This window comes from Clarias gariepinus, chromosome 4, assembly GCF_024256425.1.
Source record: "Clarias gariepinus isolate MV-2021 ecotype Netherlands chromosome 4, CGAR_prim_01v2, whole genome shotgun sequence".
NCBI classification, from domain to species: Eukaryota; Metazoa; Chordata; class Actinopteri; order Siluriformes; family Clariidae; genus Clarias; species Clarias gariepinus.
Genome location: NC_071103.1, coordinates 34,564,664 through 34,581,520, shown reverse-complemented (window position 1 = coordinate 34,581,520; position 16,857 = coordinate 34,564,664). Strand labels below are relative to the sequence as shown.

At 37.6% G+C, this 16,857-nt stretch overlaps 1 protein-coding gene across 2 annotated transcripts; it reads right to left on the bottom strand.

Annotated features, from left to right (window-relative positions):
- Nucleotides 1–1,629: 1,629 nt before the first annotated feature.
- Nucleotides 1,630–8,657, bottom strand: eci2 (enoyl-CoA delta isomerase 2). 2 transcript variants are annotated; one of them, XM_053493722.1, is made up of 11 exons: nucleotides 8,523–8,648; nucleotides 7,204–7,319; nucleotides 6,286–6,430; nucleotides 5,962–6,060; nucleotides 5,398–5,583; nucleotides 4,511–4,580; nucleotides 4,319–4,421; nucleotides 4,124–4,244; nucleotides 3,947–4,036; nucleotides 3,315–3,458; nucleotides 1,630–2,189 (listed from the first exon to the last, which is right to left on the bottom strand). In XM_053493722.1, the coding sequence occupies exons 3-11, from the start codon at nucleotides 6,391–6,393 to the stop codon at nucleotides 2,034–2,036; spliced, it is 1,077 nt and encodes a 358-aa protein (XP_053349697.1). In that variant the 5' UTR covers nucleotides 6,394–6,430; nucleotides 7,204–7,319; nucleotides 8,523–8,648; the 3' UTR covers nucleotides 1,630–2,033. The 2 variants fall into 2 exon arrangements, with proteins under 2 accessions (XP_053349697.1, XP_053349696.1); XM_053493721.1 differs by lacking the exon at nucleotides 7,204–7,319 and having other exon boundaries at nucleotides 8,523–8,657.
- Nucleotides 8,658–16,857: the final 8,200 nt, after the last annotated feature.

Here is a 16,857-nt window from a genome sequence, read left to right as displayed (position 1 = left end):
ACAGTGTGTCATCTCCGGTCATGAACATTCATGAATGCATATCTAGCACCTGTAGCCTCACTCCACTTAAAGATAAGCTCTCCTAACCTTTCACACAAGTGCCATATTATCTGTTTCCTTTACAAAACCAAGAGTGCTCTTGTGCTCTCGGTCAGATGAAGGTTAAACAAACTGAGAGACATTCAAAGCAAGTGTAGCAAAAATACAATATGGAAAATACAGGTGCTACAGCAAAGTCTCATCTTCAGGAAGCCACTGGTTCCCAACCCTGGTCAAGCAGTACTTCCTGTCCTGCACATTATAGTGTTATCCCAGGTCTAACACCCACTTTAAATAAAAAAAAAAAGACCTGTTAATTAGCTGATAAATTGAAACAGATGTGGTGGGAACAGGAGCAGGGAATAAAACTAGAATATGTTGGACTGGGGTACTCCAGGGCCAGGGCTGGAAACATGTGAACAATGTGACTTTATGGGATGCAAATAAGAATTTCACTTTCTTTCCCCCACACATTGCATTTTTTCTATACATATATATCAAGTGATGACTGTCATGGTATAATCTCACCACCATATTTTTTGGTATGTTGTTTGGTGGCAACAAGTTTTTATGTCTAAATGATGAATTAAGGTTTATGGAAAACAACAGTTTTAAAACAAGTTGAAAAAAAAAAAACATTTGCAATCTTTGCCTTTTGCATGGTGTAGGCTGCCACCTGCTGATCATACAAGAAACACACTAAAGTATTCCATGGGTTTAAATTAAAGTACTCTGGTTTAAGGATCTTTTAAAGAGATTTCTGGTTAAAGACAATATTATGATATTTCTGATTAAAGACGTATGGGATTTTAGGTTACAAATGCTGTTTAAGGAATTTAAGTTGAATAAACTTCTGGTTTAAGACCACTGGTTAAAGTGGTAAAGTTACTTTGCCTGTAGGATGTTTTTTTTTGAAGAAGAAGAAGAACTCTTGTTGAGGATTTCCTAGATTTCTAAAAAATAAAATTTAGATAGACTAGGGATTTTTTTTGTTTAAGAGCTAAGATTAAGAACAATAATAAAAAGATTTCTGAGTAAAGGCCTCTAGTCAAAGGGTGTCTTGATAAAGGATGTCTAGTTAAGGGATTTCTGGTTAAAGGGTTTCTGTTTTAGAGATTTCTGGTTAAAGGATGTCTGGTTAAGCATTGTCTCGTTAGAACAATTCAGGTTACGGCCCTCTTGTTTACAGATTGCTGGTTAAAGGATTTTTGGATAAAGAACATTTTTGTGGTTGTTGCTAAATCTATATTAAAAAAAAACTCTGGTTAAGGGATTTCTGTTTACGGTAAACCTTACTGAAAACTCACTGAAACGTTGTCAGTTGAAAATATATAAAATATGTGTAACATTTTAGAGAGTTTGTACCAATATTGATGTGTAATAAACCTATAACTGTATCCAAATCATTATGATATGGACACTGCTTTCTAGCTGCCAAACATTTGGTGAAAAAAATAGCTTAAGGCCTTTGTAATCAATTCATACAGTTAAATTTTATTTTAATTAATGACATTTATTAATTTCAGAACAATATAAACAAATTATTAGAAAGTTCAGAGAGCATATTGTGATGTATAAGAAGATGGTGGAAACTGAAATGAGTGTGTGAGAATCAGTTTACTAAAGCACTGGCCATATAAAAACAAGCCAGATCACACTAAAACATAAGTGCATGTTAAAAAGATGTGATGTTTGCAACCTGATTATTAGTTTTTCCCCTAGTGTGGGGGAAAAAAACACGTAATGATAACAATGAATGAACATAAGCACCATGTTAGACGTATTTCACTCATTACTGTCTGTTATAGTTCTTCTTGGAAGCAATCACTGGAAAAATCTGTTACCTTCTTTATGCTTTACTGATGCATAACTGAGTAAATATTAGTTCCCTGTTAAAGCCAACAGATTTATAGTGAAATTTCATGATCAGCATATTTCACTGTAGTAGTAAATTACTTTATACTATAATCTCCAGATGAAAGAATCTGTTCTCATTACAGTTTGGCCTTGCTTGTAAAGAAGCTCATGATGGCCTGCATGCACTCATCAGAGAGCCAGCGCTCTACTAGTCTCTCCACCTCGGCATCGTTCACAGCGTGGAGTTTGTCCTTCTCCACCTGACGGATCAGCTGCTTGGACAGAGCCAGAGACTGAGGATACAGAGGACATGGTCAGAAACATAAAAGACGTGTAGGAAAAGTCCATATTTTAAATTTCTTTGAGGACATTTAAAGATTTTTTGTTGTTGTTGTTAATACAGTTGGTAAACAATATGTGTGTTAGCCAAGTAGGTGTCTTACATGGTAATAAGATGGCATTAGATAGTTATGTTCTATACTGAATCTTCTTTATAATGTATCAATTATCATTCACACAATTTTTTTTTCTTTTAGTTTATTTAGTTTGATTGACCTTATTTATGATCTTCTTCTAATTATTTCAAGAATAATCCATCCATTCATCTTTTTCATCCATCCATTAACTATACCAAGTCCAATTCAGGGTCTCTGTGGTAGCAGGGGAAGTTGTTGGCTCCAGGGCCTCCGCCCAGCCGGCCATGCCTGGGACACCTCGAATGGAAGTCGACCAGGGGTCATCCTTATTAGGTGTCTAAGCCTCCACAACTGGCTCCTCCTGATGTAGATGAGCAGCGGGTCTAGGTTGAGGTCCTTACTAACTTGTTACCTGATCTTTCTGTTCTACCATAGGTGAGGTTTGGGACATAGATCGACTGGTAAATCGAGAGCTTTGCCTTATGGCTCAGCTCCCCATTCACCACCAAAGTTTGGTACAGCAACAGCATCGCATACTCCCCCCCTCTACTACCAGGAGCATTTAACTGCAGCCCTAAGGATCACTAGACCAACAAGCTCTTCTCCTAGAACCAGGCCCAATTGAAAGAAGTGTGTCACATAATAACATTGCACAGAATAGCAAGGACGTAAGGTAGGAGGAAAAGAAGGAAGGATATAAGCATAAAGATTTGGGTTGTTATGATTGCTTCTGATCAATCAATGGGCATGGTTACTAAAAACTTCTCATGTTTTTCATGTTACTCATGTTTCTTTTCATATCGTATAACTAGCATTTGACACGAGCTTAGATTCTCTCCTTAAAAATGGCCTGACATTTCCAACCATGCAAAACCAGAGTAATTTTGTAATAAAGAGCTACCGTATTAATGATTTATTGCCTATATAAAATAGTCAATGGCTGTAAATTATTAAATTGTTTTTAAATTGAAGAAAATCAAGATAAGTCGTGTTGTTACTTACATTTGGAGGCAGTTTAGAGTAGGCCTTTAGCCTGGTCCAGACCTCAGACTGAAATGTGCTGTCAGGAAAAACTTCAGTCACTAGACCCAGTTCACATGCCTGTGTGGCCGTAAGCTTCTTATTAAACAAGAGCATCTCACTGGCCTGGACACAAACAACATGTATTCTATGCAAATGGGTCATTTATGAAGTCAATAAAAAGTGCATGACTGATGCTTTCTTCCCACTAAAGTTCCAAAAGCTGCGTGCTTCCCCAAACTAAATTTGCATATGTGTGAAACAAGCAAAAATCCCAGAGATATAAACTCCTGGAGTTAATGGGGACTAAATTGCATTTAAAAAGTCCATTCAATTTTCACTTAAAGACACTGGCACAAACACTCACTTTCAGCAAATGCTTCTGAAACTCTGGGTGTAAGAAAAGAATCTGGAGCGGTGCCACAGCAATACTACCTGCTGCACCAAAGTGCCACTCCACAAACACTCAAACTCTCTCAAAGCAATTGCTTTTTATCGAGTCCATTCTTATTCGTATTAAAGTGTAATGATTAGTATAATACATAAACTTAGTTGGAAGACATTTAGTCTTTGCATCAATAACATACGTTGTTCAGACAGAAAAGTGTGTGTACCTTTGCAGCTCCCATTATTTTAGGGAAAGTGTATGATGAGCATCCCTCAGGACTCTGTCCCAGATTGCTAAAAGGGGTGTGAAATGTCGCCTAAAGGTGTGAAAGAGAGCAAAACAGGTAGGTTATCAAATTTTTTATAACTGTGTCAAAAAGCAAAACTCTGAACTGCCAGCTCACACGTTCTGTAGCGTAGACGATGTCAAAGAGGCCAAGGACTGTGACGGAGACTCCCACAGCCGGACCATTTACAACCGCAATCAGAGGCTTCGGGAAGTCAATGTAGGCTTTCACGTACCGCCTGTGATTAGTAATGGAACAAATATTAATATCACACTCCTGAATGCAGATTTAAAAATAAATAGAAACATTTACCTGAGGAGTACACCAGCATCCTTAGCCATCTTCTCAGCTCCACCCTCTGGGATTTTGGTGAAGTTGTTCAGATCATTGCCACTACAGTAGAAATCACCACTGCCTGATGAGATATAATGAATGAGAGACTAATACCTCAGGCTCTCAATATAAACAAGTCAACATGGCTCACTCGAATCTAGCTGTCTGTACCTGTGAGGACTGTAATGACCGAGTCGTTTTTCCCAGCAAGATCCAGAGCCTCAATCAGCTCATTATACATCTAGGAAAAATAGGTCATTTAACATTTATGATTTACAATTCATCTATAAATGACAATTCTATTAAAAAAAATATAGAAAGAAAGAATGTAACATATATCTGACATTATAGTTTATCTGACATTTAAAGCTTTAAAGTTGTTTCCTGTTTTCTTGAACATCTGTACAGACTTGAGGAAAAGAAAAAGTTATTTGCCTAAAATCTTTAAAGTTATGTTTTGTTAAGATTTAAGTATGTTAATGTCATGAACACTCCACCAGGGGTCGCTTTGATCACAGATTAACTTCTTAATCATACAAAAAAAATAAATACATAAAAAAAATAAAAACAACTGATAATAAAAATACAAGTACAACTGATAATGATAATAATACAAATAATGATAATAATAATAAGAACAATATATAATAAAAGAAAAAGGTTAACAAACTGGTGTGGATAATGGATGGATAAATTCTATAACCCTATTTAATTGTTAGCAAATGTGTGATATTGATCACATTACTGCTTTGTACAAAAAACTATATCTCTATAATTGAACACTTAAGCATGTGTTCAGAAATTTTGAAATTCCTGTAAATTTACAAAGATCATGCTTTTCACAATAATGTTATTTGTAATAAAATGTCATGTAATTAACGGTAAAAATGCAAAACAGAAGCATTTCGCTTGAATGCTCATACTTTTGTGTGTCAAACACAGCCCTGATAAGACATTATTGGATTACATTAACCGATAGAACTAAACAAAATAAATCATTAAAATTATCCACCACCATCCTATCACATCTCAGAAAAGACCCTGATTCTTCAACGCACCTCCACAGTGATGGCGTTCTTCTTCTGTGGTCTGTTCAGTCGGATGGTGGTAATGCCGTCTTCTGTCGTGACCAGCAGCGTCTGGAAGGACTTTTCACTTCCTGTGGGTGAAGCTGCTGCTACTGGAGGTCCCTCAGCGTCCACCAGAGACGAGATGAGGTCCACATACTGCTGCCTGGCGTCCTCCTGAGAGGACAGACAACAAGAAGCATGGCGTGCTCATTATGGCTTTGGTTGTGGCATTTTTTGAGAAAATCTAGTACAAATTTCTAACATTTCTGTTTGCACATTTTTATACACCTGTTTAAGTCTGCTAAACGTCTAATGTGTGATGGTCAAACCCCTGGTCCCCCCGGATCACTAGAAAAATGGTTTATTTCTCTAAACATGGTCAAACAATATATTCCAGCATATCATGTGAACTTTTTAGATGGCTGCATGTTAACAATCTAGACCGGTCAAGAAAGACAGCAAAAGTAAGCCATGTTAGGGGAAGGAATTACAAGTCTATCTTCTATCAAATACTAAGACAGAGATATAAAAGTATAGATAAAGCTGTCTCACCTGTGACAAAACACCTAGAGACTTCCAGGCGTCCCACTTTGCCTTGTTCACAAAGTCCAGCATTCCTGGTTTCGGGGTGTTACAAGGTCCCTGTGTGGCCTGATCACACAAACACAAACTTGGGGATAAGAAACCGCCACATCATCATCAGTACTGGCAGTATTAGTACAGAAGTATCAGAATAGTAGGCTTGGACTAACCGTTATAACTGTATAGTTGTTTATTATTACAGACTAATTTCAATCAATCGATTCATAACCCTATAAATCTGGAGGACTATTTTGCTTATAATAAATACAAGGATTACATGAGTGGCATCCTGACCTGTTTAAACAGGGCATAGATCTTGAGTTTGACCTCATTGCCAGGGTCATTCTTTAGTGTCCCAAGTTGACCCTTGGCCTTGTTAAAGTCGTCCACTGAAGCCACCATCGATCTACCAGTAGTGTGTAGCTGAAGACCAGGAATTCTAAAAAATTAAAAAATTAAAAAAGAGAGAGAGAGTGAGAAATCAAATTGTAATTTTACAGGAAGCATTCACAGAGTATACAAGATACAAGAAACAAGGTATAAAAAATATTAAAGGCTAGGTCTAGAAGAAAGAGGGTAACATTTTTTAACCAAAAAATAAATAAATAAGTACAGTGAAACCTTGGATTGTGAGTAACGCAGTTTGCAAGTGTCCTGCAAGACGAGCAAAGATTTTTTTTTATAAATTTTGACTTGGAAAACAAACAAGTCTTGGTTTAGGAGTACCAGTGCGTAAAAATATTTTATTTTGCGTATGTATGCATGTGTGTACAGCGCGCGGGTAAAGCAAAAGCAAGTCCCATTAAAGAGGTTAAAGATCCATTTTCTCTAAGACAAGAAGGGGGAGAGGGGAGCTTACTTTAGATTCCCACACATACACACACACACACACACACACACACCGCCTGCGCACACAAACGGAAACACTTATCTGTCTGGATTTATTTGTACTTTTTTTTAAAGGTAAAGTGCAGGTTAATTTGTTTAACTTTTACTTTATATTTTGTGTTAATTATTTTTATGTATTTATTTTTGGGCTGTGGAACGGATAATTTGAGTTTCCATTATTTCTTATAGTAAAATTCGATTTGGTTTACGTATTTTGGATTGCGAGCCTGCTTCAGAACGAATTATGCTTGTAATCCAAGGTTCCACTGTGTCAAAATTTCCCTTTACAGCATTTGACAGACGCGCTTATCCTGAGCAACTTACATTTTATATCTAAGCAGCTGAAGGTTAAGGTCCTTGCTCAATAGCCCAACAATAGTGGAACCGGGGTTCGAACCTGGGACCTTCACCAATCCAAGGTATGTGAGGTTGATGGGAACCTAACATATTATCACTATAATTAAATACATAACCGAACAGAATATATACACTGCGCGGCCAAAATAAATCACACACTCTAATAGTTCATTGGACTCCCTTTTGCTTTGATCGTGGCATTATTTCAATAGGCCTATGCAAGGTTACAACATTTGTTTTAGTCCTCTTCAAGATCTCGTATTGATGATGGGAGACTCAGACCACTGCTGCATTAAGCCTTCTGCAGCACATCCGGGAGAACATGCAAACTGCATGCACACAGATCCTGGGGTGGGAATCAAACCCGGACACTGTGCAAACCACTAAGCCACATTGCCACCCTCCACCTCCACACCAGGATGTTAATTGTGCTAGGTATAGCCTTATTCATCTGAGCTTCACAACCACAATCAGGATGTCTCACACCAATCCCCCAAAACTACCCACCAGACCTCTGTACTCAGGTCGTGACCTCCATTGACACACCCCACAATGAGAGAGACATCTGAAAACTTTTCAGTCTATCTGAGCAGTTGAGGGTTCAGGGTCAAGGCTCAAGGGCCCTACAGAGGCAACTTGGTGGATGTGGGATTTGAACCTAGGACCTTCTGAACCAATGCCTTAACATCAGTTGTCCACATACTTTTGGCAACATTGTGTATTGTGCATGTACTATATGATCAATTGGACACAATCGTAAACGTTTGTGATGAATATGAAAAATGATTGCATTGTAATATTTTAATGCCAAGAGTTAATGCAAGGAGTAAACCATTCTCTGAGTCTCTGAGCCCTGAAGGTGATGAAATGGAAAGTAAGTCAAAGGTCAAAGCTGTCAGTCATACTAGCTACATATAACCCTTCATATCAGGTTTAAAGCTGTAAAGCGACATTTAAATATTTATTAAAATATTTTTTGCAACTTTGTTACAACTATACTGATATATACAATATTTCTGTTCCCATTTACACATACTGTACATGCACGCTGCTGCGAAATAGCCCAATACAAACCCCGCGTTGCTCCCTTCACATGTGCACTCATTAGTGAAAATATGGTAATAAACTACGGTACCACAAGCCAGAAGAACCCTACACCCTACACAGTGCCCTACGTGCGTTATTGGTTTAAACCTGTTATTGGAACTGGCTAGCTAGCATACATGCTAGGAAACTGCGATAGGAATTCAAAAAGCATGCTCTGTTTCGGTGTATCGAGGACTCACCTGGAAAATCTAAAAAATCGACTCGACAAAACACGGATCATGGCAAGTGTAAAAGTACACAAATACAAAGTTCACAACCGGCACTGTCCAAACCCCGGAGATACCCTGTGTCACCTACTAAACCACGCCCGCTCGCTTATACCACGCCCACTCAAACCGTCGAACAGGGATGTGTCGGTTACGATCGAGTCGGCTCTTAGAGTCGGTTCTTTGGAAAGTAACATAAAGGTTATAGCTGTCAGTCAGACAGATAGCTAAATACAACCCTCTACATAAGATTTAAAGCTGGAACCCTAAATTAAATTATTTATTGTAACTCTGTTTTATAAGTTACTGATATATAAATATTCTTTTGAATAACCTAGAAAGAGCCGATTCAAAGAGTCGACTCTTTCAAGTACCTACTAATTATTTCTTTCTTTCTTTCTTTCACACCTGCCTCAGCCCACGTCATTCTTTCCTTATTTATTTATTTATTTATTTCCTGCCTCATTTTCTCTCTTTTTTTTCTCTCTCTCTTTCTCTCTTTCTTTCTCTCTTTCTCATTGTCTTTTTTTCTTTCTTTCTCTCTCTCTTTCTCTCTTTCTTTCTCTCTCTCTTTTCGTCTTTCTTTCTTTCTCTCTTTCTTTCTTTCTTTCTTACAATACCTGCCTATGCCTTGTTCCTTGCCATCTTTCTTTTGGTCTTACCTGCCTCAGACCATTTCTTTCTAATTATTATTATTATTATTATTATTATTATTATTACATGTTTATTAGAACAGGTGGAGAAAAATGTCAGGTGTGTTATGTGATAAAAGAGTATCAGCGAGAGTGAAAGGAAAGGTGTACAGGACAGTGGTGAGACCAGCGATGCTCTATGGCTTAGAGACAGTGGCACTAAAGAAAAGACAGGAGGCAGAGCCAGAGGTAGCAGAGCTGAAGATGTTGAAGTTCTCTTTGGGAGTGACAAGGATAGGATTAGGAAGGAGTTAATTAGAAGGACAACCCAGGCTAGATGTTTTGGAGATAAAGTCCGAGAGGACAGATTGAGGTGGTTTGGACATGTTCAGAGGAGAGATTGTGAATATATCGGTAGAAGGATGCTGAGGTTTGAACTGCCAGGCAGGAGGTCTAGAAGAAGACCAAAGAGAAGATTTATGGATGCAGTGAGAGAGGACATGAAGTTAGTTGGTGTGAGAGAAGAGGATGCAGAGGATGGGGTTAGATGGAGGCAGATGATTCGCTGTGGTGACCCCTCAAAGGGAACAGCCGAAAGACGAAGATTATTATTACAGTTAATTACACAGCCTGGACCAAGACAAAGACATTAAGTCAAGCCTTTATTTGTCACATATACATTACAGCACAGTGAAATTCCTTCTTCTTATATCCCAGCATAACTGGGGTCAGAGTGCAGGGTCAGCCATGATACAGCGCCCCTGGAGCAGACAGGGTTAAGGGCCTCACTCAAGGGCCCAACAGTGGCAACATATGAATATAAATATAACTGTTCATTTTTAAGTAGTAGAGGTTTAATGGTTCACTCTTTCCCTTACCTTTTAAATTATGTCTCTTTAATGAATCAAGTTTCTTGTGATTTTCTGGTATTCTTGTGTCTTACTTCTGTCAATGTTAGTTCTAGGATATCCAAAGTTGGCTTAACAGTTTACAAAAATCTAGTATGTCTTGAACATATTCTTATTAAATAAAACACTGTTTTTGTTAGACTGTAGCCTTTAACTTTGACACACTTTATTCTGATGACCCTTTTTTAAATTAAATTAAATTTATTTGTATAGTCGTAAAGCGTATACAGTGGCAAGGAAAACCCCCAGAGATGTCAGTAGAAAGAAACCTTAAGAGGAACCAGACTCAACAGGGAACCCATCTTCATTTGGGTGAAAACGGATAGCAGGGATTGATCTGCAGTCATACTGTGTGAGACTGAAAGTTCAGTGTAACAGGAGATGTGTTTAGGGTAATGTGGAGTCCAGTTCGTTATTGGAGGCTGAGGTAGACTGTAGGAAACTGAAGTCCTAAACTATCAAGTGACTGAAGTCACACATCCACAGAGAAAAGCTGTTTCATCAGCTAAGGACAGGACCGTCTTCGTGGAAAAGTGGAACCATCCCCAGTCACCACATGCATCCATGGGATGAGATCTCCAACCAAAAGCGGGACACCAGGACGAGTCAGACAGTTCCAGAGGACTTTATTTAAAAAATCGTTTTAAGTCCTTTTAAATAACTGTAAAATAAAGCTATTTAATTAGCATCTGCTGTAAATATGTGAGCAACATCACCAATGGTAAGTAAAACTGCTGGAAAGCTAAGCTTGTCACTTGGCGTTTGCATTGAAGAAACTTATGATGGACCTGCATGCACTCATCTGTGACCATATTTAGATGTGTTGAAGAAAAATTAAGAGCAGCACAGTGGCTTAATGGTTAGCACTCTGGCGTTGTACCTCCAGGGTCCGTGTTCGAGTCTGTGTGCTTGGTAAGTGTCTTCCAAAAGTTCAAAGAAATGCAAGTTGGGCTAATTGGCAAGTACAGTATGTGTGCCCTGTGATGGATTGGCACCCCGTCCAGGGTGTAACCTGCCTCGTGCCTTAAGTCTCCTGGGATAGGCTCCAGATCCTTTTCAACCATGTATAAAGGATAAAGCACTACAGACGATGAGTGAGTGAGTGAGTTAGTGAAGAAAAATAAAGGTGCATTAGATGAGTGAGTAATTGGGTGGTATGTTTAAATTTATATTATTTCTTGAGCTCACAAACTGTTTCCACCCAAGTTCATGAATCTCCACCCACATGATTTTCAGGAGCCTATAGAGTAAAGTAATTATACATTTTAAACTCAAATAAGAAACTTTAGTTACTATCCTAGTTTACACTCCTGTGTAGCCATCAGCTTCTTATTGAACAAGAGCATCTCACTGGTCTGGACACAAATAACCCAGAGAATTTACACACTACATCATGTTAAAGCACTTCCTAGTCCATGATTAAAGTCCAGAGTTTAACTTAAAAGTGCAATTGTCATTTTTATTTCCTACCTGGAGAATGTAATACAAAAATAAAGATTTGTGTTACTGTCTCAGGACAAGTGTAGCTATTAAGTCATTGATAAAACACATTTAGAAATTTGATTTAAACTTACGAATGCTTGTTTGACTTGGAATAGGCTTCATGTCAGTTATTTATTTCATTTATAGTTATTTTACTCTATGGGCTTCTGATGATAATGTGGGTGGAGGCTTAAAAATAAATATCAATTTAAACATTGAACCTATCTCACCTAACGCACCTTTGATCTTTCTTCAACACATCTGACTTACAAATGGCATTACTGTCTAAGTTGCTGTTGGAGGATGTCAGTGTAGCATCTCTTGCATGTTTAGTATCGCTATACGACCCATAATTTTAGGAAAGGTGTACCAGAGCTCTAACCTTGCTGACTGAAGTGGGTTTAAAAAGAAGCCTGGGATTACAACAATTAAACGATAGGCACCAAAGATGCAGAAATTCCAATATGACTGTTACATAATCATATAATCTTATGATTTAATTTAATAAATGTTAATCACACACAGTGATTAAATGGTAGCTTACACTTTCAGTGGCATAGGCAGCATTAAAGAGGCTAAGTACACTGACTTGGCCTCTTTGCCAAGTCCTACAAGCCAATCCATTTACAACAGCACCCAAAGGCCTTGGGAAGCCAATGTAGGCTTTTACACAAAACCTGTAAACAAGCGATGCAGTAACTTGTGCAAAGAAAAACTTATCACATGAATAGTGATCCTAACGATGACCCTTTAATGTAAGCTCTGGTTCTGTTCTGTTTAGGATGTAACTTTACCTGAGTACCTTTTCCATCTTCTCAATCCCACCCTCTAGAGCTTTCCTGAAGTTGTTTTGAACATTGCCGCTGCATTAGTAATCTCCACTTCCTGTCGAGTCATAAAAACATAAAGTCAAGGAAATTATATTTGGCTTTGGTAGAAATGTTCTGCTTCCTGTACCTGCCATAACTGTGATGATGGAGTCTTCCTTCCTAGACAGATCCAAACCCTCCACTGTTTCATGATTCATCAAGAAAACCATAATTTATTTTTAAGGGTGCAGAATTACGCTTATCTAATTTTTAAACTTATTTAAATTAAACTTATTACCATGTTAGCACACCTCCACACTGATGGCGTTCTTGGGGGACAGGGATGGTGGTCAGGCTATCATCTGTGGTGATCGGCAGTATCTGGAGGCCATTTTCACTTCCTGTGGGTGACGGAGGTCCCTCTACAGCCACCAGAAATGATATGAGGTCCACATACTGATTCCTTGCATCCTTCTCGGGCCAGAAAGAGAATAATACACTTAATACTTCTTAAACAATCATGATATCTACCTTAGCTTTAAGGTTTGCTCCACAAACAAGAAAAATATTTCAGTTAATACTAGAAACACACAAGTTAGGCTGGAGAAACCCAGTTTGCATTCACTATATTATATACTACCAATCAAGTCAAGTAGGTTTTAGTTGCAATCCCTCTTTATAGCTAGAATACACTGGAACACAATGTCATTTCTCCAGGACCATAGAGCAACATAAAAGTGCTGTATTCTTTGTATTGCAGTCAGAGATGACGCTGTTCCAGTGAAATAGCAGGTCAGTATCTTCTCCATCATTAAAGAAATTGGTGAGAATAGGAGGGAGGAGACTGGATCTTCTTAGCCTCAATTCGGGAAGCGGGGTTATTCAGGGTTTTAGAGACCAGGAAAAGTCCTCCGTCATGTGCGCAGTAAGAAATTAAGAGCTTCTACTCTGTATGCAGACACATCATAGTTGCTAATGAGGCCACAAGTGGTAGTTTCAACATTAGTAAACTTGATGATGTGATTTGAGGTCCTTCTAGGGAAAGTGTATTTGTTAATATACATTTAGGCATTTGGCAGACGCTCTTATCCAGAGCAACATACATTTTTATCTCATTATACATCTAAGCAGTTGAGGGTTAAGGGCCTTGCTCAAGGGTCCAACAGTGGCAACTTGGCGGTTGTGGGGTTTGAATTTAGGATCTTCCGAACCGTAGTCCAATGCCTTAACCACTGAGCTACCCCTGACCCCATTACATTATATATACATTATATAAACAGCAACAAAAACAGTCGGTTGTTTTTTTAAGACATGAAGGCCAACTGTTCTGGAAGAGTTCTTGCTTTCATAAAGAACAACCAAGGAAAACAAGACCGAAACTCTGCTCTGCCGAGGAGAAGTTCGTTTGGAGTTACCAGCTTCAGAAATCACCAATTAACAAACAGCAACTCAAAATAGAGCCGTTATGAAAGATTTACAGATCATAAGTAGCAGATGCAGCTTAATATCAACTGTCCAAAGCAAAATTTTGTTTATTTTGGATGCCTTCAGTCTTTCGAATGGTGTAGCCTGCCACCTGCTGATCATACAAGAAACACACAGGGCATTCAATTACAGTATGATTTCAATTAAAGTACACTATGGTTTTACTGTTGTAATCCCAGGCTTCTTTTCAAGCCCACTTCACCTGCTCCTTGTACACCTTTAATTATTCGAATCATTAGTTCATTCCAAAATTATATATTTAAAATAAAATTACATAACTTATATATTCCAAAATTGATTTATTAAAGGATATATCCCTAAAATACTTTAGTTAAGAGATTTCTAGTTTAAGACATTGTTAAGAGATTTCTGGTTGAATATCACTAGATAAGAAATTTACACTCTGTTTAAGGGATATTTGGTTAATCAGTTACTGGTTTAGGACCACTGGCACACCCTTTGTTAAGGGATTTCTAGATTAAGAAATGTGGTTTCAGGATTTCTAGTGAAAGTGCTATGAATAATAAAAAAAAACAATTTAAAAGATTTTTGCGTAAAGGTAAAAAAAAGGGGTTTCTGGTTAAAAGGATGTCTGGTTAAGAGATTTATGGGTGTCTGTAGGTAGGTAGGTTTGTTTTAAAGGGTTTCTAGTTAAAACCCTCTTGTTAACAGATTGCTTGTTAAAAGATTTCTGGAGGTAGAACTTGGGATTGTTTTCTCTTTTTTATTTTTTGTGAAAACCTATTTTAAAACTCTGATTTAGGGCTTTCTGGTTAAACGAAACCCCACTGAAACTCTCTTAAATGATTTTACTACTGCAGTACACATTTTTATAAAACCAAAGTTGTCAGTCAAACATATAGATAATATTTTTACCCCAAAATGTGTAAAAACCTCTAACTGTATCAGAATCATGCAGATATGGCCACTGCTTGCAGACCAAAACAATCTTCTGAGACCTGTGTAACCAATTGCTTTATTTACCAATGTTATAATAAATAAGATTTATTAATTTCAGAACAATATAAACTAATTCTTAGAACTTATCAAACGTTTAGAGAGCAGACTGTGATGTATAAGAAGACAAGTGGACACTGAAAAGTGTGTATATGTGAATCAGTTTACTAAAGTACTGTTTCTATTCGAAGGTAATCACTGCAAAACTGGCTACATTCTTTATGTGTATATCTATATCTATATCAGTATCTATAAATACTGGTTTGTTGTTAAAGCACCAACGACTTTGTTCGTGTGGAATTGAATTTTACCCTCATAATCGTGTTTTAAAAAATGTAAAGCGCCATCTGTTGAATTTTGGAATGAACTTATGATTTTTCCAAGGTCGATTTTTTATGATATAAGCACATTTTCTATTTAAATTTCAAAGTAGCATATTTTCTCTTCCTGTGGGCTGATTGCGATGAAAAAAGCATATATGTTACCTCAAGCTCGGTCAATACACCTGTGAAAATCCCATTAAAATTATATTAGTAGGTTTTACATGATGTTTGCACAAACAACCAGACAAACAGACAGACATCTTAATATGTTTTCTATTACTCATTTTACATGTATACACGCTGCTGCGAAATAGTCAGAACCCCAAATACAAATAGTGCAATCCCCCTTTCATACAGTATGTGCACTACATAAGTGAATATACGGTAACAGAAAAGGGTTAACATGTACGAACAACACTATGCCCTACACAGTGCCCTATGTTTGTTATCTATTCTAGGAAACGGGTCAGAATTCAGAAAGCATGCTGTTTCCGTGTATCAAGGACTCACGTGGAAAATCTGAGAAATTGCTTTGAAAAAACAGGGTTCATATCGAATGTAACAGTACACAAATACAAAGTTCACAACCGACACTGTCCAAACACTGGACTTTCTCTGTGTCTCCTCCTAAACCACACCCACTCAAAGTTTTCAAGCTAGACTTAAACACTCAAACTGTGTCCAAGTCCCAAACATTAATTGGAAACCCATTCCATAACTTTGGGGCTTTGTTAGAAAAAGCTCTGCCCCCTGCAGGAGTTTTCATACTACACGGTACTGACAAGCAGTCTGCACCTTTGACTTATGGAGGCATGGTGGATTACATAAAGTTTTCTGCTTCATACTTGATAATTCTTGCCTTGACCTTTTTTTCTGATATGACCCTACAACTTTAAATGACTTTTTAAGTCATGATGTTTAGTTCTGTTAGGATATTCAGAGTTACCGTTGCACATTACAATCTCTGGTAGGTCATGTAGGTGGACCGTTGCAATGTTCTTTTTAGTAAGTAGCCCCTTTTTTTCCTTGTTCAGTGTTTTACATACTTGTAGACTCATGAACACAGATGTTAGCCAGTTTCCAACGATGCATTTAAATCTTAGGCTGTCACTCTGTGGTGCTCTTCTGGTCATTTTGATTGGGCGCCCACTTTTAGAGTAGTCACAGTCCCAAAGTGTCTTTATTTGCTGTTGACTGTAGTCTGTTGAAGTCTTTGAATTAACTTTGTAACCCTTTCCAGCTTTATGCAAATCAACAATTCTTAACGATAGATGCTCTGAAAGCTCTTTTTAGGGAGGCATGGCTCACATTAGCGTATTTTTTTTGTGTGTGGAGCAAATGTAAAAGGTTTGAGTGGTTTAAGTCCATATAGATCTAGTCCACACCTCCAAAGTAATTTTCTTATCAAGACTCCAGGTATGCTAACACCTCACTCCAATTGGCTTTTTTGAATAAAGACATGAAAGATAAGAATATATATATATACTCAGCAAAAAAAGAAACGTCCATTTTTCAGGACTGTGTATTTCAACAGTAATGGTGTAAAAATCCAAATAACTTTACAGATCTTCATTGTAAAGGGTTTAAATAATGTTTTCCATGCATGTTTAATTAACCATAATCAATTCATTAACATGCACCTGTGGAATGATTTTTAAGACCTTAACAGCTTACAGAAAGTAGGCATTTAAGGTCACAGTTTTAAAAACACA

What these genes read in the sequence shown, in the direction of transcription:
- eci2 (XM_053493721.1), bottom strand. Translation starts at nt 8,563, where the DNA reads ATGATCCGTGTTTTGTCGAGTCGATTTTTTAGATTTTCCAG. An exon ending in CGATTTTTTAGATTTTCCAG is followed by an intron (nt 6,431 to 8,522) that starts GTGAGTCCTCGA and finishes TTAATTTTTTAG; the next exon opens with AATTCCTGGTCTTCAGCTAC. An exon ending in AGAACGCCATCACTGTGGAG is followed by an intron (nt 4,581 to 5,397) that starts GTGCGTTGAAGA and finishes TATTTTTCCTAG; the next exon opens with ATGTATAATGAGCTGATTGA.